This window comes from Vanellus vanellus (assembly GCF_965231255.1).
Source record: "Vanellus vanellus genome assembly, chromosome: 27".
Lineage (NCBI taxonomy): Eukaryota > Metazoa > Chordata > Aves > Charadriiformes > Charadriidae > Vanellus > Vanellus vanellus.
Genome location: NC_138932.1, coordinates 2,556,167 through 2,580,334, shown reverse-complemented (window position 1 = coordinate 2,580,334; position 24,168 = coordinate 2,556,167). Strand labels below are relative to the sequence as shown.

At 60.8% G+C, this 24,168-nt stretch overlaps 1 protein-coding gene across 1 annotated transcript; it reads right to left on the bottom strand.

Annotated features, from left to right (window-relative positions):
- Positions 1 to 679: 679 nt before the first annotated feature.
- On the bottom strand, positions 680 to 22,731 carry LOC309682007 (cell adhesion molecule 3-like; the record flags this gene model as incomplete). The annotated part of the gene is made up of 11 exons (XM_082496019.1): positions 680 to 927; positions 1,449 to 1,514; positions 2,045 to 2,170; positions 3,304 to 3,426; positions 5,417 to 5,586; positions 5,971 to 6,061; positions 6,573 to 6,743; positions 6,985 to 7,122; positions 7,341 to 7,493; positions 7,716 to 7,856; positions 22,656 to 22,731. 11 exons carry the CDS (start codon positions 22,729 to 22,731, stop codon positions 809 to 811), a joined length of 1,374 nt encoding a protein of 457 aa, XP_082352145.1. The 3' UTR covers positions 680 to 808.
- Between the last annotated feature and the right edge of the window lie 1,437 nt (positions 22,732 to 24,168).

Here is a 24,168-nt window from a genome sequence, read left to right as displayed (position 1 = left end):
GTTCCCACCCTGGAAGCTCACCCCCTGTCACACATCTACTGCACGAGGACAGCCCTCCTCCCGAATGGACACTGTTCGACAAGAACCACCAAGGATAAAATCAGGGCTGGGGCCGGGGTCCACCCCTGCTCAACCCCAGCCACATGCCAAGACCTCGGGGGCAGAGACGCTGCCCATTGGTGTCCTGCTCCTGTCCCACTGGCCACGGTCACCACCCCAGCTGGGGCTGGGGCCATCGCACAGCAGCCAAGGCTGGGGGGAGCAATGGGAACGTGGGTCCCAGCTCTTGGTGGGAGGCATGGGGCGAGCGTTTGTGACAGAGGGGCCTCCCAGCTGCCCCGAGCTTGCACCAGAACCTGGAGCTGATTTTATCCTTGGATGTCAAAGAAACCAAAATGGAGAGAAATAAAGGAAAGAGCTACACTGACCCCAGCCCAACATCCCAACCAAGGGCCCAAAGCAAAGAGCAGCCACAAAACCAAAGCAAAGGTCCAAAGGAAGAAGGAAAGTCGCTCACTCACTGGTTGGTCTGTGTTTTGCGCGAGCGCCGGTCGCAGGGATGGAGGTGCAAGCAAGCAAACGGGGCCGGGGCTTTCGCTGTTCGTAGTAATAACGTTTTGTACAAGTTCAAGAAGAAGCATCATGTCTCAGGCCGGTCGCTCTCTGCTCTCTGTCCCGCCATCCCTCTGTCCGTCCATCTGCCCGTGCTGGGCGCGAGAGAAAATCTGTTGGGTTGAGTGGGGTTTGTGGTCTGGTTTCCGTTTCCATCGGGGTCTGCTGGCTCCATTTCTCACGCTCTCCGACACCCCTAAATGAAATACTCCTTCTTGTCATCGCCACTGGCTTGGCCGCCCTCTGCATTGATGATGGCCGTGTCGGCATCTGGGGCATCGTCTGACCCCTTGGCCTCGTGGGTCAGGTAGGTACCTGGGTGGGGAGAGGGGGTCAGTGTCACGAGGGGGGGGGCCTGCCGGCACCCTGCTCCCATGCAAGCAGGGGGAGGCTGGGCTGCCTGGAGGGGCCCCGGTGGCAGAGCCCACGAGCTGGCTGGAAAGCAGAGGTGAGAGGAAAGTCCTTTGGGTTTGCCCTGAAATGGAAAAGTCACTGGTTTCCCTGGGATGAGCCCTGCCTGGAGACGGAGCCTCTCCCAGGCTGCTCAAGGCTCACACGGTGGTCTCCAGCCAGAAGATGAAACCGCTGCCCCATCCCCCCCCACACCCCCCCCCGCCCCCCAGGCAGCAGCCCTCACCTGCATTCCAGGCAGATCTCCTCCTCCCCCCCATCTGCCCCTCCCTGCATCCCTGTCCCCCCTCAGAAAACTGGAGGGTTTCTCTGCAAAACTGCCACCTGCGAGGAGGCTCCAGCTCCTGGTTGCGCCTGGAGCTGGTGCAGCATGGGGCAGAGGCTCTGCTGGGCTCGGAGGGCAGGGATGGGGGGCTCTTACTCACACATCACCTCTGCGGGGTTTTGCCGATGTCTGGATGTGACCGTCTCCCCGTGTCTTATGCACATACCTGCTGGGCGGATGAAAAGTCCAGGGATGGGGAGATGGAAGTGGTGGAGGGGAAGGAAGAAGAGGAAGGCGGAGGGCTCAGGGGACGGCAAGGACGGCAGGGAGAAGGAGGAGGTGTGGTGAGGCAGAGACGGGGACAGTGGCACAGGCAGTCCCAGGGCAGTAGGTACCAAGCCACGAAGGAGAGATGGAGAAATGGGGTAGGCTGCCTCTGCCCGGTGCTGCCCAGCTCCAAGGACTCACTGGGACATCTCCACGCCACGGTCGGTGGAGCAGCACGGACGTAGGCAGCAGCCCCCAAACCCCGGAGGGCTCTGTTGGCTGCACTGGGTTTCTCCAGACATAGGGCAGGGCTGCAGGATAGGGGGCTGCCTCCCTTCACCCCTTCCCCACGCTGCCTGCTCGCTTCGGGGGTACAGCCTTGCTCCCGGAGACCCACCGAGGGGCAGCACGCCCTGCGCTGCCAGCTCCGACACCACACAGGGATCTTGGCTCCGTGCCCCTGCCCTGTGCAGCTCACCCATGCCGTACCTTTGTGTCTGATCAGGTAGTGTCCCAACACGATGAGAAGACTGAGCAGGAGGAAGACAATGACAGCAACCACCCCGCCGATCACTGCATGGTACGTGCTGGAGGTCGAGGGCACCGGGCTAGCATCTGCCCAGGCAGCAAAGGGAGAGAAAAGAGAGAAGAGATGCTGCAGACCCTGCTGTGCTGCAGGAGCTGCCGCCTGTCCCATGGACCACTCAGGGCTGCAGGTGGGCACCGTGGAGGGCCCAATCCTGCTCGGCTCGGTGCCATCAGCTTGATCCTGCTGCAGATAAGAGCTGTTGAGGCGGAAGCAAGAAAAGGGAAGGCAGCAGGGGAAGCAAGGAGGGGGAAGCAATAGCCATCAATGCTGGCTCCTGGGCAAGTGAGCTGAGAAGAGCTCCGATGGCTGCGCTGGGCACCCTTCCTGGGCATGAAAGTAGCAGAGAAGAGCTGCTGATGGGGAAACCCATCCCTGTGCCCCACTGCCTGCGATGTGCCCCCGGGAGCAGCACCGACAACATGCCCTGTGCAGCTCGGTGTACCTCTGCCTTCAGACACAGCGATGACCCCATTGCCCCATCCTTCATGGTGGGATCTTTGCCCCACAAGGGGAAACTGAGCACATTGGCTCACTCTTCCCCTGTGCCACACTAGCGTGCAGGCTGGCACGGCCACATGCTGCACCCCAGGAGGTGACGGCACCCCAAGGAAGGTGGGACCCCAAGGCCAGTCCCAAGTCAGCCACATCTTGTAGCGGAGTCTGCGCTGGGATCCTGTGTCAGCCCTGGTACACAGGGACAAATCCTCCTTCTGCTCCACTCTCTTTCTGCCCCATCAGCTTCGGGGGAGCACAGCCATAGAAACATCCAGAGGAGGCGTTCGGACAAGACGAGGTGGGAAAGACAACAAGGGAGGTGACAGGACAGAGGGATGACATCTCACATGGACACAAGGCACAGGTTGCAGCTCACAGGCAGCTGCAGCCACAACCTGCCAGGAAGAGGACCGTTATGCAGCCCGGGCTTCTGGGGCCTTGGCTCCTTCTGTTGCGTGCCACCACCCCAAAGCGCTGAGGTGGGGGCTGCAGAGTCCACACACGTCAACAAGCAGCTGCACAGGGACTGGAGCCTGGCTGGGCACCTGGGACGTGGCAAGGGTGTCCCTGGCCCAGGGCTGGGCCACCATCCTCCTGTGGAGCTTCTCCCGCCGGGCTGGGGAACAGTGGGTCCATAAAAAGACAGAAAAGGAGCTTACGGTACCTTGGATGGGAGCTGGAGTGAAGGATGAAGCGGTGGCCATGGAAGCATGAGAGATGGGCTGGGAAGGGCCCGGCGGAGGGGCTGGAGTGGAGTGAACGTGTGGGGTGGGGAGCTGGGAAAGATCTGGGGAGGACAACAAAAACACAGGGACACAAATCAACCCTGGGAGGTGCCAGTGAGGTGTGACAGAGCCCATCGGAAGGGACCCCGGCTCCCCCCAGCCTGACGGAACTCATTCTCAGTGGCTCCTTCCATGACCCCTTTCTTGGCCGCGGGTCGTACTCCTCTTCTCCTGCCACTGTCCTCTGGGACACACTACTGTGAACATCTTCTCCCACCTCGTACCCTGCCAGCACTGCCGGTCACCCCTCCCCTCCATGAGGGTTCTCCCCTGGGACCCTCCTGCCTGGGAGCCCTGGGACTGCAGTGGCTGGAAATCGTCACCCACCGTGAGGTGCCACCTACGCTTTCCTCTGCACACCCTCAGGGACCGGTCCGTCCCCGCTCTCCCTCGCTGCCGAGCAAGACGGCCACTGCGGCAGGCAGGCTTGAGGGCTGCGCCGGGCAAGGCAGCTGCTCCAGCGACGGTGCCCGAGACCCGAGCGGCTCTGGGGAAAAAGAGGGGGGGGGGGGATTTGACAAGGGGAACTAAGCCTAGATGTGGACCTCCTGTGCCGGGGGCTGTGACACCAAGTGGGTGAAGGACACTGGTGTTTTGGGTGCCGTGTGCTTGTGGATAGCATTGAGCAGCCCGGATACTGGTGCGAGCCTGTGGAAGGGTGCTGAGCACCTTGGGGGCTGCTCTGCTCCTGGATGGGTGTGGAGGGCTCTGGGTGCTGCTGTGTGCTCACAGCTCAGGAACCACCTCCCTGGGCAGACCCCACACCCAGGGGGGACACAAGGGGTGACAAAGGAACGACTGCACGGGGTTGGGCATTTAGGGGCTCCTCCTGGGCAAGCACAGGAGGGGGGGACAGGGTGGCCCAAGTGCCATTGCTGCCATGCGCTCCCTCTACCCACAGCCATGTTGGAGGGGAAGGATACTGAGAGTGCCCAAAACAGGAGGGGAGGGAAAGGGGACGGGAAAGGGAAGAGCTGGAGCAGGTAGGAGTGCTGGAAGATGGAAAGTCCAAGGCTGGTAGAGAAGAGAGAGATGGCAAGAGATTTGGCAGAAGAGGACAATAATCCCAAATCCATGGCCAAAACCGCAGGGAAACAGGCTTCTACCAACACAGGAAAGATGCCGGGCAAGGGGCTGAGCACAGGAACCGCGGCAGCACCGCCACCAGCCAGGAACGGGCTGGAGAAGCGCTCGCAGCCCCACGCAGCACACAACTCTGCCTCACGTGCGACACACAGCGCTTGGATGCAGCACGGCACACGGACAGCGAACACGGTGGCAGAGCACATCTGGGGCAGGGGGAGGCAGCGAAGGGATGGCACCGTGCGGGGGGGGGCAGCTGGTGCTGCCCCTTCCCACATGAGGACAGGTGTCAAGTAGCGATATGCTCTGGGGACACAGGACGCGATGCGAGCCTGCAGCTCCAGCGGCTCAGGGCAAAGGCACAGGGCCCGTCTCCAGAAGCCTGGGACAGGGCTGCCAGGGCACCTCGTCGTTTGGAAGGGTTGGCGCCATCTGGAAATCCTCTTTGGCTTGTGGCGGCGACACGCAGAGGCTCCCTGCCTGCAACAGGCTCAGGAGCACCAGCCTCTCCTCCTGTCCCAGAGACTCTAGCACAATCCTGCACGCAGCCCCTGCAGTTCCCCCATTGCACCCTCTCCCACCGGAGGCAACAGGGACTGAGCTCAGCCTGGGCCGTGCCATGTCCCTGCCCCGACGCCCCCAAACTGCTCTCTGCCCTTCTTGACCCCGGGCAGCAGCCCTGCACAGTGCAGGGAAGGATGGGGGGGGCTGGAGGAGCTGGGGATGCAGCGCTCTGCCAGCAATCATGCCAGGACCCAGCTGCATGCGCGCACCCGTCCTGTGCCACAAAGCCCCCTCCCACCACAGCCCTCCCCAGACCCTCCCCTTCATGGGATGAAGGTGGCTGTGCCAACCAGCAGCTGCTGGGAGAAGCTGGGTGATGCTGGGCGCCCTGTGGCCCCTGCTTACCGCTGACATCGAGGTTGTACTTGGCCACAACGCTGCCCATGGAGCTGGTGGCTGTGCAGACGTAGGTGCCGCTGTCGCTCTTGTTGAGGAAGGGGAAGATGAGGACGCTGTCGGAGCTCAGCTGCAGGGGTGCGTCGCTGCCCTCCTTCTCCCATAGGAACTCCTGGGGACTGCGGAACAGGATGGTGGTGAGGCACCACCGCCCTCCCCAGCACCTGGGGTGGGCTCGGGGAGAGCAGAGTCCTCGGCCGGGCAGTGGAGGGGACAATGAAAGTGTGGGAGTACTTAAGCAGGAAGGAAATACCCCATTTAGAGATGAGCCGGGACAGTTCTGCTGCCCCAGGGAGAAGGCAGGGGCTTTGCCCGTTCTCTGTGGGTGCCCGGCCCTAACTGGCATTGATGCAGGGCCAGTGCCTGGTCCTGAGCCCACACAGTGCTACCTGCAGTGCCCTGCCTGAGCTCTGGGGAGGGCTAAACGGTGGGTTTGGGAGCCTGGCAGTGGGAGGATGAGATGGCCAGGGCCTGAGCAGGAGAAAGGCAAGGGGGGCCCTTACATGGGGTTGCCCTGCCCGTCGCACTGCAGCTGGAGCTTCTCGCCTTCCCGCGGGTACTGGGGATGCGGCTCGATCTTCGCTGTCGGCTTGTCTGAAAAAAAGAGGAGAGGCGCAGTTGGGTGACCGCCTGTCCCTGCCCCACACTGCGCAAGGGTCTGCTGGCACCCCAAAACCCTCCCCCTGCACCCTACCTTGGCCCCAGCTCTGCGCGTGCAGCTCCCATATCCCTCACCGTATCATCACTAAGGGACATGCAAGACAAGGGCAATAGGGACCAGCAGGACATGGGATAGTGCAGGCAGGTAGCAGGGGATGGCACAAAGTCTCAGGGAGATGGGGACAGGCGGGACACAGGGGAAAAGGACAGGCAAGGAAAACCAAGGGCGTGCACGCGCAGGTGAAGTGTCACTGTGCAGTGAGTGCCCCTATGTGTGACAGGACCACTGCGCATGCAGGCTGAGGAGCTTTTATGTGTGATGGCTGTACGTACATGTAAATATAGGACCATCTGTGGTGTCTGCTCAACTATGGTGATGCCGAGGCCTTCTTCATCTCCCCCACCCCTACACAGCCCTGTCCCACCATCCCCCCACGCCACATACAGTGGACCTGCAGCTTCTGCGTGGTCGACCTCTCAGAGTTCTGCAGGGACTCATGGTCCACGGTGCAGGTCACTTCAGCTTCGTTGTCCTCCTTGGTGACGCGGAACTCCACCCGACTGCTCACGGTGAAGGTCTTTCCATTGGGGTCCTCCACCACCTCAGTGCCCTCATCTGTGGGGACAGGGGACCATTAGAGCTGATGGACACAGTACCCCAGCAGGGGCACGAGGCTGACATGCGCATTGAGCAGGGGACCGATACCCTGTCCCCATCCCTTTGTTGGCAGTAGCATAGGATGCCATTGTGGTCCAGCAGCAGGCATATCTGCAACCGCTTGTGCCTCACCTTCCTCCATGGTGTTCCCAAGCCACCCCAGTCCCTCAGAGCAGAGCCACACTGCTTGGGCACCCACCCTTCAGATCCTTGTTGCCCTTCTTCCACCGGAGCTGGGCTGCAGGCTTGCTGCCAGAGGACCGGCAGGTCAGCCGGGCTATCTTCTCCTCATCAATGGGCTGCTCATGGCCGAAGATCTGTGGTTTCTGGGGGATTCCTGGTAGAGGAGGAGGCAAGAAATACAACAGCCTATTAGCTGGGTGTGTGCTGCCACCCAGAGACAGACACACATGCAGACACATGTCAATAAACAGCAAGGATGAGTTAACGGGCAGGGATATGGGAGTAGCAGAGAGGAACGACAGCATCTTGCAGGCAGGGCAGTAGCAGGCAGGAGACTGGGAGCAGGTCGGGGGGCTGCCACCAGTGGCTTACCCAGCACGGTGACAAGGGCCTTTGCAGTCCGCACAGGCATAGTGAAGATGGAGCAGGTGTATTCTCCCTCATCCGACAGCACCACATCACTGATGCTGATGGTCAGCTCGTTGGGTGTGGACCTCTCCAGCTGGATCCTGTTATCTCGCAGGGCTGAGGGAAAAGGGACAACAGGGTAAGTGACAGGCTCAATTCCACCACACCCCCATGCTAGCTCATATTTTGCCCAGTAGCATCACTGCAGGTGGGAACATCACCCTCTGGGGCATCACTGGCCCTGGACCACTTTCCCTCTGCCCCACCATTGCTCCAGTCCTGGAGCTGGCACCTCTCCCCGAGGCAGTCCTCTCCCATCCCCAGTTCTTGCGCACGTACCTCGCTTCTCCCCGAAGTAGAGGGTCTGCTGGGCAGGGTTGGACCACTGCAGCGAGGAGTCATCGGGATCCTCCACCTGGCATTTGAGCACCACCGTACCACCAGCCACCACGGTCTCGTCTGATGTCGTGGGCTGGCTCTCTGGACACAGACAGGAAAGGTTAGCTGGGCCCTGGGCATCGCCTCTCCCCAGGTATGCGCAGGCATCACTGAACAACCAAAGGAAGGGAGGGATGAACACAGCAGTGTCCCCAAAACCCCTGGGAGAAGTAGAGCTCCAGTGCTAGGGTGAATACAGCTTGCTTGGGACAAACATTTTTTCCAGCGGACCTCAAGCCCTGGACAGCTGGGCTACACAGACCGGGGTAGGAGGTCACTCTGGCTCAGCTGCTCTCGGTGGCAGCATGGAGGGGCACGGGGGAGAGGAGCAGGTGCTGCCTGAGGTCTGGCTGGCCCCAGGGAGATGGTCAGCGCAAGGGTATATGCCATGTGCATGTGTGTGTGCATATCCGGGAGCATCTGCACAGCCCCTTGGGATGCACAGCAGGGATGTGCGCACACACACGTGCTTGTAGGTGCATGTCCCTCTCCAAGGACAAGGGGTTTCTAGGGCACAGGCAGCACGCTTAGAGTGGAGCCGTCCTGCACACCCTGGGGACAACGGGCCACCTGCTCATGGGCGTGCGTCAGCCCAGATCTCCCACTGTGATCCCGTTCCCCAGCAGGGAATGGCCCCACTACAGCTGCAGAGCAAAGACCAGCGGGCAGGATCCATCCTGCTGCCCCAACCTGCAGCATCCGCTGGGACAGAGCTCCCGGCACGCTGCTGTCCCCATGCGGTAGCTCCATGCCAACCTGCACAGAGACATCGGTGTCAGGCCTGGCTCTGAGCATGGCTCCTGGAAGATACGGGCAGCCGGTGCCTGCCAGGCACGAGTGGATCCAGGAGGAGCAGGGGTACGCCAGGAGGCAGCAGGAGAGCCTGGCACAGGCACCAGAACAGGCTGAAGGAACCTGGGGAGGCAGCAAGCTCTGCTCCGCAGCCCTGGCAGTGCCAGCAGGCCACGGTTGCACCCATGGTGCCTCCATGCCAAGCACCCCACACAGCGGGATGCTCCACCGGCCATCTCCACCCCTGCCTCCAGCAAAAGCATCCACGGTCCACCGAGTGTGGCTTGCAGGGTGCAGTCAGTGGCCGACTCTCCATGTCATTCCTCAAGGGGATTTTTCTCTCGCTCACGCTGCTCCTGGGCTGCGCACGTCCCTTCCCAGACTGCATTTCCTCAGCTAAGACATCGTCCTTCGCTTCCTTCAGCCTCCTTGGAGGGCTCCATACCGCTGAGCTGCCCAAGGGCAGAGAAGAGCAGCAACAGGATCAGATAACCCCCTGCCTGCCCCAAGGACAGCTATTTTGGGAAAACTGATGTGCCAGTGAGCTGAGCTGCACAGGGAGAAGGGGGACACTGGCTCTCCCAGCTTGGGGGCTGCATACCCTCCTTGCCCAGATGGGTCCACAGGCAGCCACATGGACAAGAGGGAGGAACACGGACACTGCTGCTATCTGCCCTTTGCTCATGTGCTAGACACAGGGCTCCACAAAGCGTCACCTTCTATCTTGGCCCAAGTTACTCGCATTTAGGCAGGGACTCGGCCTCAGGACCCCCAAGCCTTGGGTGATTCTGCCCGTGTGCCCACGCAGCCTGCCACACACTCCTGATTCCATGGGCTTGTTTTCCTGCATGATATTCACTGCCTGGGAGAAGCTCCAGTTATCGGAAGGAGAGGGATGGAAGCTGCTTCAGCTGAATTTCCCCATTTTCCACTCAGAATGGCAAAGGGAAATATTTGCTTTTGCTCACATTGCAAATGCCCCGAAGCTGTCACAGGGAGCAGGAAGGAGCGAAGAGGTTTTGGAGGAGGACAGGAGGATGAGGCTGCCAGGCTTCCCAGGGACCGCTTGGCTCACGTTAAATGCCAGGAAAATGTCCGAATCCCTCCCTGCCCATTCCCAGCAGCCAGAGATTACCAGAGATGCATCAAATTTAGATTGAAAATATTCCCGGGGTAAAGACACTCTCTCCAGCCCTAGGAAACTCCCCATCACTAACGCTGGCGTTTCATGCTTGCCATTGAAGTTTTGCTCTTCTCCACCTGCCTAGGTTTGAGGGCCAGCCCTTGGCCATTGCTATGCTCCTGTCCGACCAGCTGAAGAGCCTCTGGTTCAGATCTCCTCCCCTGCAGACATTCACATCAAACCTTCCCCGCACACCAGCCAGCCGGGGGGGACGTGTCACTCGCCGGGGTCCACAGCTCAGCCAGGGATTGGGGCCACAGCTCTCCATCCACTCCTCCTGACTAGGGAGATCTGTCTGTCAGCTTGTTTTAATTTGGTTAACGATGCCTTTGTCCTGCTACTATGGTAATTAGGGGATTAGGCTGTTGCAAGCCACTCTTGTCCAAACTCAAACCACTCCAACTCGGATGCAATTGAGGACAGTGGGTCTAAAACCCACTCAGAACAGACCCAATCTCTTAATTAACACAATTACCATCACCTGCCACACCACTGGCCTCATTAAGATATTAGCAAGGTGTTTCCCCCCAGGGCAGGGGGCCATGCCACCCATACCTCCACGCTGTGTGACACACAGGGCACCACGCGGGTCCACGGCAGCTCCGGCTCAGCCTTGTGGATGACCTCCCTTCTCCCTCACAGCTGTACAGACGGGACCACCGAGACAGGTCCCCGATCCCCTGGAGACTGCGCTTCCACGAGAGCCGCAGAGCTGCCTCCAGCGTTCCTGCCCGCCAGCGTGTGCCCACGGCTCGTGCGAGGTGGGGGACGCAGCCCCTCCGGCCGCCGCACTGCACCCTCTGGCACGACCTAGATACTCGCTCGCTTCCGCGCCGCGCGCCTGACAGCTTGGAGGAACAGATGGGCACGGCTGGGCCGCTGCGCCAGTGCGGCTTGATTTAATTAAAAACCGCCACGGCTGTAACCTGCTGGCCCTTGACAGAATAGGGGCAGAGCCACAGGGGGGAGCTACCGCCATGGGGCTGGGGGAGGAGGGGGCGGCAGGACCCCAGGAGCAGCGAGTCCCACCACGGGGAGCTTCACCCACTCCTGCCACAGCCTGCGAGGAACAAGGCACAGCCTGTGGGATCCCTGTCCCTCTGCAGCTTCACCACCACTTCTCACTGGTGAGACCCTCCCCTCCCACAGGGGGGCATGAGGGGCAAAGCTGCTGGGGGCAGCGGCACACTGAGAAGGAAGAATCTGGAGAAGAGAAGGGTCTGGGGAGACCTTATAGTGGCCTTCCAGTATCTCAAGGGCACCTAACAGGAAAGCTGGAGAGGGACTTTTTAGAAGGGCACATAGTGATAAGATGAGGGATAATGGCTTCAAACTGGAAAAGGGCAGATTTAGATCAAGTATCAGGAATAAATTTTTCACTATGGGGCGGTGAGCCCCTGGCGCAGGGTGCCCCGAGAAGCTGTGGCTGCCCCATCCCTGGAGGGGTTCAAGGCCGGGTTGGACAGGGCTGGGAGCAACCTGGGCTGGGGGGAGGCATCCCTGCCCAGGGCAGGGGGGTTGGAACTCAATTTTCTAAGGTTCCTTCCAACCCAAACCATTCTATGATGCCTTACACACCATGACTGCTCCCAAATCCAGCAGCTCCAGCCCCAGCACAGCCTAGAGCAATCTTCTGGTCAGATCTTGGGGGTGCCCAAGGAAGGCGAAGGGATGCTTAAGGCCATCGTGCTCACACTGCAATGGCCCTCCAACAGCATGGCGAGAGGTGCTGCTACAAGAAAGTAGGCACCCGTCACAAAGGGGTCCTGGCCCCCCGGGGGCCCTGGGCAGCATCCTGCTCTGCTGGCTCGGAGGCACAAAGGCGAGCAGATCGAGGATGCTCGGAGAAACTGGCTGCAGCAAAAAGCTTTTGGGTGTTCCTGGCACGCCAGTTTGGACAGTCCCTGTGAGCCTGGGGACAGGTGCCGGGCACTCAGGGAAGCATCTGCCCTGGCCATGCCAGCGACTGCTGCCAGTGCAGAGCTGCTGCCACCTGACAGTCCAGGCTGGCACCGTCCCCCCTCTGCCACACCACGATGGCCAAAGCAGCCGCTGGGGCCACCCCGGCCATGCTGCCAGGGCTGCACTGCAGATGGCTTCTGCTCTCCCACCAGGGCAGCAGAGGTGAGTGCACGGCCCCAGGGACACCAGCGTTGCTCTGCAGGGATGAGCGAGGCAGGAGAAGCATGCAGCGCTTGAATCCAGCCTTCCCCACACGGCGCAGGGCCCAGCAGGCGTACACCCCCTGGGACCCCCAGGGCTGCTTGGCCAACAACCCTCCCCTGCTCACAGCTCTGCTCTCGGGGAGAGAGAAGCATATGCCTCGGATCTGCACCTCCCAGAGGCCACCCAAGCCTTGCTGGCCACCTCAGGCCCCTGCCATCATCCTGCAACAGGGTGAAGAGTTATTTTGCAGATGGCAAGACAAAAGCACGGTCTCCTGGTGGGCAGAGGGCCCAGGTCTCCCTCCATGGGACTCTCCTGGAGAAGACCAGAACTGCCACGGGCAGTGACTGCCTCAGACCCGGGGACAGGCAGAGCAACTTCGGGCACCCCACAGCAAAAGCTTCGCCAGGGCCCTGTTTTTGGCAAAGAGCTGCTGCCCAGTCAGCACAGTGAAATTAGAGACATACCACACTCCAGAAAAATCTATATTCCATTAATTAAACCTGTGCACTTTTGCAGGGGGGCTGCGTTTGTATTTGCAAGGAGAAAAAAATTGATGTACATGTCTCTCACGGTTCCTGGAGCCCAGCCCCTGGACCTGCCAGCACGCGTGTCCCCTTCCAGCACAGAACCTTCTCAAAGGTCCACAGCTCTGCTGCTCCCATCCCCGGGACGTTCCCAGGCACAGACACATGAATCCTCAGCAGCGCCACATCTCTTGGGGCTTTTGCAATGGAATGCCATGGCATGCCTTCCGCCTTCCAGAGGCCGTTTCACCTGGAGCACCCTCGGGGAAGCAGCCAGCGATGCCTGGGAAGGGCACCGCAGCCCTCACAGAACGTCTGGAGGACGCCCTGCTGCCCACACCAACCTCAGCAGGGCAGAGCCTTTGCAGAAGCCTGCTAAAAGCTGGAGGCACTTCCAGTGGCAACCATGGTCAAGGCAGGCAGGAGCCAGCATCGCCAGAATGCTCTCCCAGCCACTGCCAGGCACATCCACCCCGCACCCCTCTAAGCTAGCCTCCAGCCTGTGAAATCATTTCTGTTTGGGCAGGAGCCCCCAAGGAGAACACCCACTGCGCGAATCCCTCAAATGCCTCCAGTCCTCAGCATGGCCCAAAAACACAACACTTGTCTCTTTCCTCATTCTTTTCTATTTAGTCTAGTTTCCTCATCGTAAAGGTCCAATTTATCTCTGTTGGCACAGACATTTTCTAAGGTGAGTTATCTCCTCTCCGAGGACTGTATTTTTAATAATTCACTCAGCAGCCATGAACAGCAAAGCTCCGTTTCCAGCCGCAGGCATCCTTCCCGCACGGTGACACCGGAACGGCCCGGCCAAGGTGGCAGTTTTGAATGCGGTGGATTGCAAACGCGGCCAAGCAGGCGCAGACATCTGCTGTGCAAGCTTGCTCGCGAGCTGATTTGTACGGCGTGTGAATCCACAGTCTGGGAAACCCAGAGCCCAACTTCCAGGCTCCTCCTTACCGGCAGCTGACTCGCTCCAGATTTTGTTAGAGGGGGAAACCTGTTCTTGTTTCAGCGCACCTGCTCAATGCCACCCCATGCTCCTCTTCCCTGCGTGCCTCCACCAGCCTCACCGCACGCTCCGGCCCTCAGACAAGAGGACGCATCCCTCCGGGAGCCGCAGGGCAAGGGGCCCTCCTGCAACACCTCCAGGGCCACCTCCTTTTCCAGTCCTGCGGCATTTAGACATCTCATGACTGCAAGGCTTTACCAAGTGCAGTCACCAAGAGGCAGCCAGCAAGGCAGGACGGCTCTGTGCTGGACAAGCAGGAGCAAGGCAGAGGAGGACACAGGCAGCAGGAGGTGAAGGGAGCAGATGGAGAGGCAGGCTGCAGGCTGGAGCAGGCTCAGACTAAAAGGAGGTAGTGGGAGGGATGCAAGGAGCCAGGCTGATCTAAGAAAGCACTATAAGTGGGGACATTCCCAGTGCCATCACCCAGCTCCTCTCCCGGCAAGCGGGGGTATCCCGCTCTCAGGCTGAGCAGTGATTCTCCCCGGCACAGCCACAGGGATGCGGCATCCAGATGCTTCAGGAAGTTTCCCAGGTTTTCCTCACTCTCACAGGAACAAATCCATCCAGGATTCCCATCATTTGCATGCTCTTGTGCCAAAACCTCCCTCTGGCCCCTCTGCCAGCTCCCGCCTTTGTACCTCTAGCCCACAACAGCCAACTTCTCTGACCCATCCTTCCCACAAACAAGGGATTTGATCTCAGGGTGACAAAAGACCATCATATTAACACAAATGCTCACCAGAAGTGGAAAACATACAACCCTTAAGAGATCCGAGATCAGAGCAGAGTCTCAGACAGGGATGCTGTGACATGCCACTCTTCAACAGTCAGCTTCACAACACCCAAGCCCTCTGCTTCAGGGGCTTGTGATGTGGGGTGTGAGATGCAGGGGTTACTGGGGGGAGAGACAAGAGGACCTGCTGTCCAAGCTCCCAGCGTGATGGGAGCTTACTCCTTTAAAGTGAATCAGTCAGCCAAGTGCAGGGGCTTCATGCCTTCACGTGTGGTCCACGTGAAAAACCCCAACTCCCCACCCTAAACATCAAGTTCTGTATTATTTCCCTGAAAGCAGACATGTACATGAGCCTTCTCTGGGAAGGGGCAAAGCAAGAGGACCTTGCTCCTCATGACAGCCTGCTCTGAACCCTGGGCTTTTGTTGGGGTTCTCCTGAGACCCCACTAGAGACTTTGGTCACAGCCTCCAGGACCCTGTGGATGCTCTCCAGCAGCCCCGAGCCCTCTGCAGGCAAGAGCGGCAGGTCCTGGTCCAAGAGGCACCGACACTCGGCCCTGCACACCGCCAGCAAACCGCAGAGCTGTGTCCTTCCCCCAGGGTGCGGGGATGCAGTCACCTCCCTGACAGACCCTGCCCGAGGGTACGGCAAAGGCCGACGGCTCCCTGTGACTCCTGAGTGGGGTTAAGCAACTGAAACACTGCCAGCAATTAGCAATCAATCAGCAGCCAGAAGCAGCCAAGAAAGAGAAGCAGCTGAAGACAGAGGCTGGTTACAAGGGCTGCCGGAGGTCTCGGATCACAGGGTGTCCTCCTCCTCCTCCTCCAGCCCTGGCTGGCTACTTTTGGAGCAAGCTGAGAGTCCCTCCCGCATGCCTTTGGGTATGTCCATGCCGCACGCTCTCCTCTGCCGCCACGTGTCAGAGCACAGCTGGGAAGCGGCCTCTCCTCTGGGACCAGTGGGACGCTGCTTTCCACCCTATCAAAGCACACAGCCTGGTCCCCGCCAGACACGGGCCGCTCTTCCAGTCGCCGCAGGGCCGGAGGAGCCCCTGCGGAGAGCTGGGACAGGAACGGACTGGTTGGGGGATGAGGGAGCTGGGGAACCCCTCTGATGGCAGCAGCGGCGCCTGCCTGCAGCTTTGGCAGCCACACAAATGCAGGCCACCGCTGGCAGCTCTGCTCCATCGTGTTTGCACATTCACACCAGTCTGGTGGCCAATTAGCTCAGCAAAAGGCAGCGTTATTGTCAGGGAATCCCAGTGCCAAGCACAGCCATTGCCTCCCTCAGAGGCCACCAGCAGTCCCACAGCCGAAAGGATCTGTTGCCACCCAGACCTGCAAGTCACTGGCCAAAGGCCAAAGCTGCCACCTGCCCAGGAGCGCCGAGCACCCGGCTCAGGCCCAGACCGCACATGAGCCTGCCATGTACAAGCATGTCCTTGGAGGAGGCCGGACAGAGACAAGGGGGAAAAGCCCCATTCTGGGCCACCACAAATTATCCAAGGACCATGACGGCTATCCCCAGCATCAGAGCTTTCCCGGGACCCTCCAAAAGGGCACTAATTCCCTCGAGGACAAGCAGCAAGCTCACTCAGACCCTGCCATCTCGGGCCTCCCACCGGCACAGGGCAGCAGCGAGCGGAGCCGGGCAGGGTGACCCCTCTCCCTGGGCCCTCCTCCAGTTTGACAGCAAACAGCTGATAACTACTTTTTTTGAGCATGTTTTTTAGCTCCTTCCCTAAGGCCAATCTCCAACATGACTGTTGCCAAGGGAACGAGCTCTTTGCTTTGACAGTTCTGTTTTAAGGATCTCCCGCCTGCCCAGCGAGGTGTCTCAGAAATGGCTGCTTCGGATGGCCTAGTACATTGCTTGCAGCTTCGCAGGCCTCTGAACACTCGCAGCGGAGCTCTGCCCAGGCTGGCATGAGAAACTGTCACTCCCAACTGTCTGAGGATTAAACACACAAGGTTCTGTAAGAGGATATTTACAGCAGACATAAGAAACGGGGAGACCCTGGCAGCTCTGCTCCCCTCCCAGGGGACAGCACGCCTGCCAACATGCACCACACACCACCACCTCCTCCTGACTTCCCAGAAAGATGGGGGGGGGGGAAGACTAATTTCCAAAGACAGGTTCAGTCCACTGCCGTGGATGCTGTGTTGTGCCCAGCTGCAGCAGCGGCTCTCCACATCGCAGTGGATGCCCAGGGAGAGCAGAGCGGTCTCAGCTTTAGCTGTAGCCCACCAGGTCACCTCCGCTGTTGCGCGGTCTGTTCCTTTTGGAGATGAAGTCCCCAGCAGCACAGGGAGACAAAAAAAAAGCAAAAAACCAAAGCTGGCGAGATGTGAAGAGGCAAAACAGAGTCCCCCCAGAAAAATGTCATGACACTGACCTGCTGCTGTGTTCACCTGCTTGGGGTTAAAGGTGTTTACAGACAAGCAAAGAGCAGAGCCCTGCCGCACGCAGCCACGGCAGGAGCACCATCGGCAGCACGCCGCACCACCGGGCCCGTCCCTCCACAGCTTCCACTGCATGTCAGACCAGGAGGAGAGCAGAGCACCAGCCTGACAGCAGCAGAACAGAGCACAAGGAGTTACTGCCCTGGGCACAGCGCCGGCAAGGAGACCACCAAACACAGCCCACCTCTGGAAACCAGGTCACAGAATGGTCAGGGTTGGAAGGCACCTCTGGAGATCATCTAGTCCAACCCCCAACGGGGCAATGGGGTCCCAACAAGCCTGTCTTCTGGCACAGTCAGCCTTGTGCTGGTCTCCAGGCATAGAAAGTGAGCGCAGCTCCTGCGCAGCGGGTGGCCTGCTGCTCTCTGCTCCACGGGCCCCTCAGACCAAGCGTCAGAATGGGCTTCGCCTGGAAATGATGGCCTGAGAGTAGCAGCAAAAGCAGTGGTCTGGAAAAGCTAATGCCCCACATTGGGCTCGCCAGCAAATATACTATCTGAAGCGTTTTAAGTGGAGGAAGAGCGTCTGTAGATGAAGCACTGCCTGGAGCACCGCCTGAGGAAGGGGCAGGTCCCCTTCAGTAGGGCCCTGTGGCAACAAGGGGAAAGCTCACAGCTCTGCTGCTCCACAGCCACAGGCAAACTCGGGGCTCTCCTGGAAAGATGCCGCCGTTCGGCTCCGCAGCAAGCACCACTGCCCTCCAACATGTCCCTGTGACACTGGGGAGCCTCCACAATCCCTGAGCAGCAGGAGCTGCAGCATCCGACACCTGCCCGTGCACACCGGTCCCTATGCCCTCAGCCTGCATCCCAGCGGATGCAAGAGCGTGACGCCAGGCAGGTGACCGGAATGGTTAAGCACATTCTCGCCCAGCCCTCGTTGCACATCTCTGCTTCTCCACCTCCCTCCACTGTTATTGACTGCTCATTTTAGGTAGCCTCATCCGGGTTAGTGTTTCTGATGTCAGGTCTGCCCAAACACAACACAGCTTTACTGGCCCTCCCTCTGCCACAGCGACTGCACAGCCCAGCACTGGCCACAGCAGAGGGGCTGATACAGCCCTGGGTGACAGCAGGATGGAGAGCCTCATCCCCCACCTGCTCCGGCAGGTGGACAGGAGATTTGAGGCACCAGGGAGACCGCTTACACCTCACCATCACCGCATGATGAAGGCTCTGCTGCTGCATTGCTTCACAGCTGCAGGTGCCTGGCCAAGAGCAGAGGGGAAAAGAACTGGACCAGATGGTTCAAGCTGAGCTGACCCAGTAATTCAGAAGATGAGGATCAGATACATCTGACTACGTGGGTGTTACAGCGCTGGCATCACCTTCAACGTCCCATGGAGTCACTGAAGAGCCAAGCAATGAGGAGGCAATTCAATCTGTGCAGACACAGCGTCAGATGACCTGCATGGCCAAGCCATTGCCTGGGCTGTAAAAGGAACCTGGAGAGCAGTTCAGATGGAGACAAGGCTGGGCATCGGCAGTACCACGCCAAGTGCTGGCACAGGGAGCAGAGGACTTCCCAGAAGGTGTCTGCACAAGCAGACCACGCTCTGCAGCAGCTCTAACACAACAGCAAACCATGGGACCCAGAATAAGCTCAGCAGCATGGAAGGAGAGCCCACCAAGCTCCAAGACCACCGCACTGGCGCTGCCACCAGCAAAGGCACCATGGACACGTCTTCACATCCTGCACCACATCCTCCCTCATGCTGCTCCTCTCCTGCAAGGACCCGAATGGTCACACGACACCCTGGATTCGGGTAAAACTAGGTTAAAACCAACCTAGTGAAAACAAACAAAAATGTTAGCTTTAACACAGATTCCTCCATCTGGCTAAGTGCCTGGCCGTGCCAGCACCAGGGTGACTACCCAGATGTAGACGCCTCCAGTTACTCCAGCAATTCCAACACCCCTGGCGAGGCGAGAACGTCAGCCAGAGGGAGAAGAGGCAGCGTCTAGCATGCCGGAGACCTCACAAGCAGGGAATCCTGGGCAAGTAGGGTGCTTCCCTCCATCTCCTTCCAGAGAAGGAATCGTACCCATACTTGGGAGGCCCTCAACTCGTGGTTCAGCAGCAACACCTGTCTGTTGGTGATTCCTCCTCTGGCCAGCACACCAAGTCGCCACGCTCCCAGCAAACACCCTGGCCTCAGCATCGCAGACCATGCCAAAACCTGAGGCATTATCGGGACAGCGGCAAAATTCCTGTCCCACGGTAGCAGTGCCAGCACATCCCCTCACCGTCTGGGTATGCGGCGGGGCAGCTCTGCGGCACTTGATCCCACGTATTGTCTTAAAATCCAGCATTGCCTGTTGAGCCTAACGCATTGTGCCAGACAGCTGAGTGGTGGCTTTCGCGCTCCCCATCCAGCTCCCTCTGCCTGGCTGCTCGCAGGGGGATGCTCTCCTCTGGCTGACACGCTGATCCCAGCTGCATCACCGCCACGAGAACAGCTCACTTGCCCCAGGCAGCTGATCAGAGTCATCCAAAAAATCAGGCCATCCAGGTACCGAGTGATGCAGATAGGTCGCACTCCCGCTTCTCATGCCTGCACACCACCGCCTCACCAGGGTTGTCACCGCTTCCTCTACTCTAGCGCCAAGGGCTTGTGCTGGCACAGAAAGAGACTTGTAGCATATGGTAAGCCCTAATGACATGCGAGAACAGGGCATTTGCACACATTAGTTGGGTAAAAGCACTGCCGTGAGCAGCAAGCAAAGGATTATGTTAGCTTCAGACAACTACCGGGCTTCCACCATCCCACTTCTGCACACCAGGGCACCCTCCCCAGAGCGCCCCTGCTGCGGGCCTGGGGCCGATGCTACAGGCTGGAGGTCGCACACAGCACCCTGCAATCCGGCTCAGGACCAGTGCTGACATCTCCCCAAAGCTGAGGGAACAGGACTACAGGAACTACAGCCATCATCTGCTCTAAGGCTAGAGATGGTAAAAGCCCCGTGGGAGTCCAAACCTCTCTCCCACCCCTATGCTCCTACCGCGAGACACTGTTCCCATGCAGGCAGGGCGGATGACTTCTTACAGAAAGGACACTGGCTGGAAGCACAGGGCATTTCCCCGGGACAGAGAAAGCTCCTCCTGCATGGTCCGGCCAAGCAGACACCTCCAGCAGCTTCATAAAGATGAAGCCACCTTCCAGTAAGGGCACAGTCTCCTGAATCCATCTCTCAGCAAACACCAGGCAGGGAGCTCATTTTGCCTGGCTTCAGACATCTCACGATGGTCTCCAGACTCTCCTCAGCCTACAGGGAGGCACGGGCACAAGTCACCTAACCAGCTTTGGCATCTACAGGAGGAGATGGAGCAGCCCTGGTCCCCCTGCTGTGGCATCTATAATCGGTCAGGCAGACCCAGCTCTAAGACCCTCAACAGTAAAGCTTCCCCCAGGAAGAGAAACACACACAATGAGTGCAGCAGCTCTGATATGGTGGGAGATAACCGGATGCAAGACCTAAGCTCAGCTCCCTGCTCTGCCACTGAGGCTGCCCAGTCTCCCCCATTGGTGTCATAGGATGGTGGTGGTCCTTGCGCTGCACGTCAAGGGATGCTCAGAGCCCACAGTGCTGGTGCCACAGCAGGATGAGGTTGCTACTGAGCACAGGGAAAAACAGCCCCAAGAAGTCTGGTTTTGGCATATTGTGGCTTCCCATGGGACAACAGTAGGGCACTGTTCAAACAAAAGGGTTACACAACTCTGGAGTGGAATAACTCCATGGGGGGAATAATCCTCACAGCAAGGACAACCACGCATCCAGCCCAAACACTCAGAAATCTGCCGACAGCAGCACAACACCAGCCAAGTGCACAAACACAGCCTCGGTGTGAAGCACCAGCGCTTCCAGCACCCAGGCAGCTTCCAGGGGCTCTGCCATGGTTGTAGCTTTGAAATCCAGAACACCGGAGGAGCATTTCTTCGAGGAGAGGAGACAGCTACTCCACCTCTGCCCCAGGAAGAGTGCTGCAGAGGGGACTTCCAAGCCGGAGAAGCCACGCTGGGAGCTGATGGCTGAGGGGCATGAGGGTAAGGCAGTGACAGCGAAGACGTGCCAGCAGCTTCTTTTCAAGCATCTTTCAACCATCCATCTCCTCCGCTCCTAAAGTCTTTTTGGTGGTCCATTTGTCTTTCCAGGCTGGACAATGAAGAGCCTGGCAGCTCATGGCCAGGGCTGGGCCACAGCAGCCGGCCAGCCCTGGAAGAAATCTTGCAGTGTCATCATCCAGACCGCATCCTGCCCTCGGACTGCACACAACTTCAGGTGATGGCCACCCCTCCCTGGTAAGCTGGGCTGCTTGGCCACCCCCTCCTGCCTGGCTGCGACCCACGTGCTGAGCATCATCACGTGCGGGATGCCAGGACATCCCTGCACCGTGGGACTGAGCATCACCCACACCTGAGTGACTCTTTCGGGCACCTGTGGGAGGACCATGGCCATAACCAGAATAAATCCTGGGATTCGTGGATGGGAACACAGCCACCAGCCCACACCAGCCCCTACAGTGAGTCTGCCTGTGACAGTGGCCTCCTCCACCAAAGGGATGGGCCACCGGGAGGCACCTGCTGGGGGAGGCTTGATCCTTGCTCCAGCACAGGCAGGAGGGGGTTCAGGGCTCTCACCCCCTGGCCACACTCCCTCCGCCACAACAGCCCACAAGACCCTTGATCCCAGGGCCACGTCCTCATGCCAAAATTACCTCCCTGCTTCTGATGAGCCACAGGCAGGGACTCGGATGGCGACTGGACCCTCTCCCACCATCAGCCTCCGCAACAACCCCCAAAACACGATGCGCAGACCAGGGGTAGAGCCCATGCCCCAGACAGCTGCTGCATCTCCCCACGACCTGCTCCCCATCCAGACACACGCAGCAGCAATTTTATCATCACCAGCAACTCCCGACACAGCAAACGCAGCTGCCAGCAGCCCGGCAGGAATCGCAGGCCCTAAGCGTCGAGCCCTGGCAATCCAGCACGGACGCCGCAGTCGAACGGTTATGGACACAACACGGTGCTGCCGCTGATGAGCCCGTACCAAAAAAATCACATTGGCTTTGCAGCACCTCATCGCCGCTGCCTCGCCCCACAGCGCGCTGCCCGCCGCGGCGTACGGTGGGTAAACACCCTTTGTCTCCACGGCTGATGCTCCATCGCAGCCCCGCGCTCCCTGCACGCAGACCCCCAGCACCGGCCCGATGCGGGGATGCCACCACACACCCCGGCAGCGGGGGGTGGGGGGTGGGGGGGGCAGCTGCCCTTCCCCGCGGCGCACCACCCCAGGGAGGGGGGCTCCGACCGGGCAGCTCCCACCGAGTGCTCCTGGCTCTGCGGGGGAGAACCGGGAACCCGCCCCATGCCGGGGAAGGGTCTCCCCACCCCAGGGAGGTCACCGCCGTCCCCCCGGGGGCTCCATCCCCCGCCTCCCCCTCCACCCCCGGGCGTCACCACCGACTCCTGCGGGGGGGGGAGGGCTCCTCCCCACAGGAGAGTTTCCATCCGCCGGGCCCCGCCGCGGGCAGCGCCGGGAGGGGCCGGGCTCCGCCGCCGCCCGCCGGGCCCTGTCTGGAACCTTCCGCCGCCCCGGCCCCGGCCCCGCCCCGGGCGGTGCGCGGCGATGGGGGGACACGGCGGGCAGCACCGGCGCCGCCGTGACCTTGAGCCCCGCCGGCCGCCCCCGCCCGGTGCCGGCGCGGGCGGGCCCCGAGGGGAGGGCAGGGCCGGGGCGGGGCCGGGGCGGCGGCACCTGTCGGGCCCCGCCGCGCCTGACCCACATAACGGCGCGGCCCCGCGCGCCACCGCCCCCCCGCACCTGCCGCTCGCGCGTCGCCGGTCCTCCCCCGCAGCAAGAGGGAGGGGCGCGTCCCGCCGGTCCCCGCCGCGACGGGCTGAGTGATGATGGGGGGGGGGGGGGGGGGAAGGGACTCGCCCGGTACCGGCGCCGCCACTCACCGTCGCGGGAGAGGTTTCCCCGGGCGCTGCCGAAGCAGGCGAGGAGCAGCAGGAGGCCGAGGGTGGGGGGCAGCATGGTGGCAGCGGGCGCCCGCGGGGCCGGGGCGAGAGGAGCGGGGCCGGGGCGAGCCGAGCCGCAGCGCAGAGGCGGCGGCACCGGGCGCGGCGCTGCTCTCCGGTCTGGAGCCGGCGGTGCGGCAGCGGCGGGGATTAAATAGAGCGCGAGGAAGAGACCATTTGTGCCGCGGCGTCGGGGGGGGGGGGGGGGCCGCGCCGATGCCGCCCCCCTCGGCCCCCGTGTAAACATGCCCGCTCCGGCCGCCGGCCCCCCCCGCGCCCCGCGGCGCGATGGTGCGCTCCACATGCGCGGCTCCCTGCGGGAGGCAGGTGGGCGCGGGGCGGCGGCGGCGGCGGCGCGGAGGGGTCCCGGGGGTCCCCGTCCCGCCCCCGGGCTGAGGGGGCCCGGTCCGAGCGGTGTCGCGATTTGTCAGGGTGTCGCCCCCGGTCCCGATCCCGCCCTGAGGGGGTGCCCGTCTTGGGGGGGTCCTGCTCCTGGGACGTCGCGGCCTTTCCCGGCCCCCACAGCGATCCTCCCAGAGCACCGGCCCCGGGGCTCGGCGGTCCCGGGCCCGCCCTCGGAGCCCGGCCCCGTCCCCGTCGGAGCCCACTGCCTCCCGCTTACCCCGGCCGGGCACCGTGTCGGCATGGCTCTCTCTTGCCCCACACGCGGGAAGCACAGGCCCCGGACGGTGTCCCCAGGGCCGCGTGTGGCCACCCGGGCCGGGAGCCTCTGCCCGGTGACTCTCCGGGTGTGGGAAGTAGACGGCAGAGCCCCCGGCTGAGGGCGCAGGTGGCAGTGGGCAGGGGTGCCTGCTGGCGGGCATCACCGCGCTCCCAGGTGGCCGTCCCTGTGGCATCGCTCCCCTCCGCGCCACGTGCTCGGCACATGGCGGTTTGCAAGGCAGCTCCCGTGGCTCCTGCAGCCGCAGGCCCGGCTCTGGCTTTCCTCTGGCTCCTGTTGAGCACAGACGATCTCCACGTGGCTTGACCGATGCAGGACATTCTCCTCAAAGCTGGGCCAGAAGGAGCTACAGCTGAAATGCTGGGGTGTGACACATGCTCGTCGGGGTGCCTCAGCCGGTCTCTGCCCCTCGGGGTGGAGGACTTCCTCTCTGTCTCTGCAGCAGCCCGCGTACCGCCTGGTCTCATGACCGGTCCTTGCTCACACTTGCAGCCGAATCACATTTAGGGTGAAGTCTGCGTTTGTTCCAGTCCTTGGCTGCCAGTCCCTAAAAGTCAGTGTCCAGCTCTTGCTGTCCCGTGGCATCTCCCAGGCAACTCCTTTATCCACTGTTATCCATCCGTGTTCTCATCCATTAGATGATAACACCCGAGTGCTCGCTCATGCCGGCCCAAACATTTCTAGCTCGGACTTCCTCCTGCAGCCCTAGAGGAGGAATTAACCCCTTTGGCTTTAGTAGGTCTGAAACAGATGCGTACATTCATTTCACAC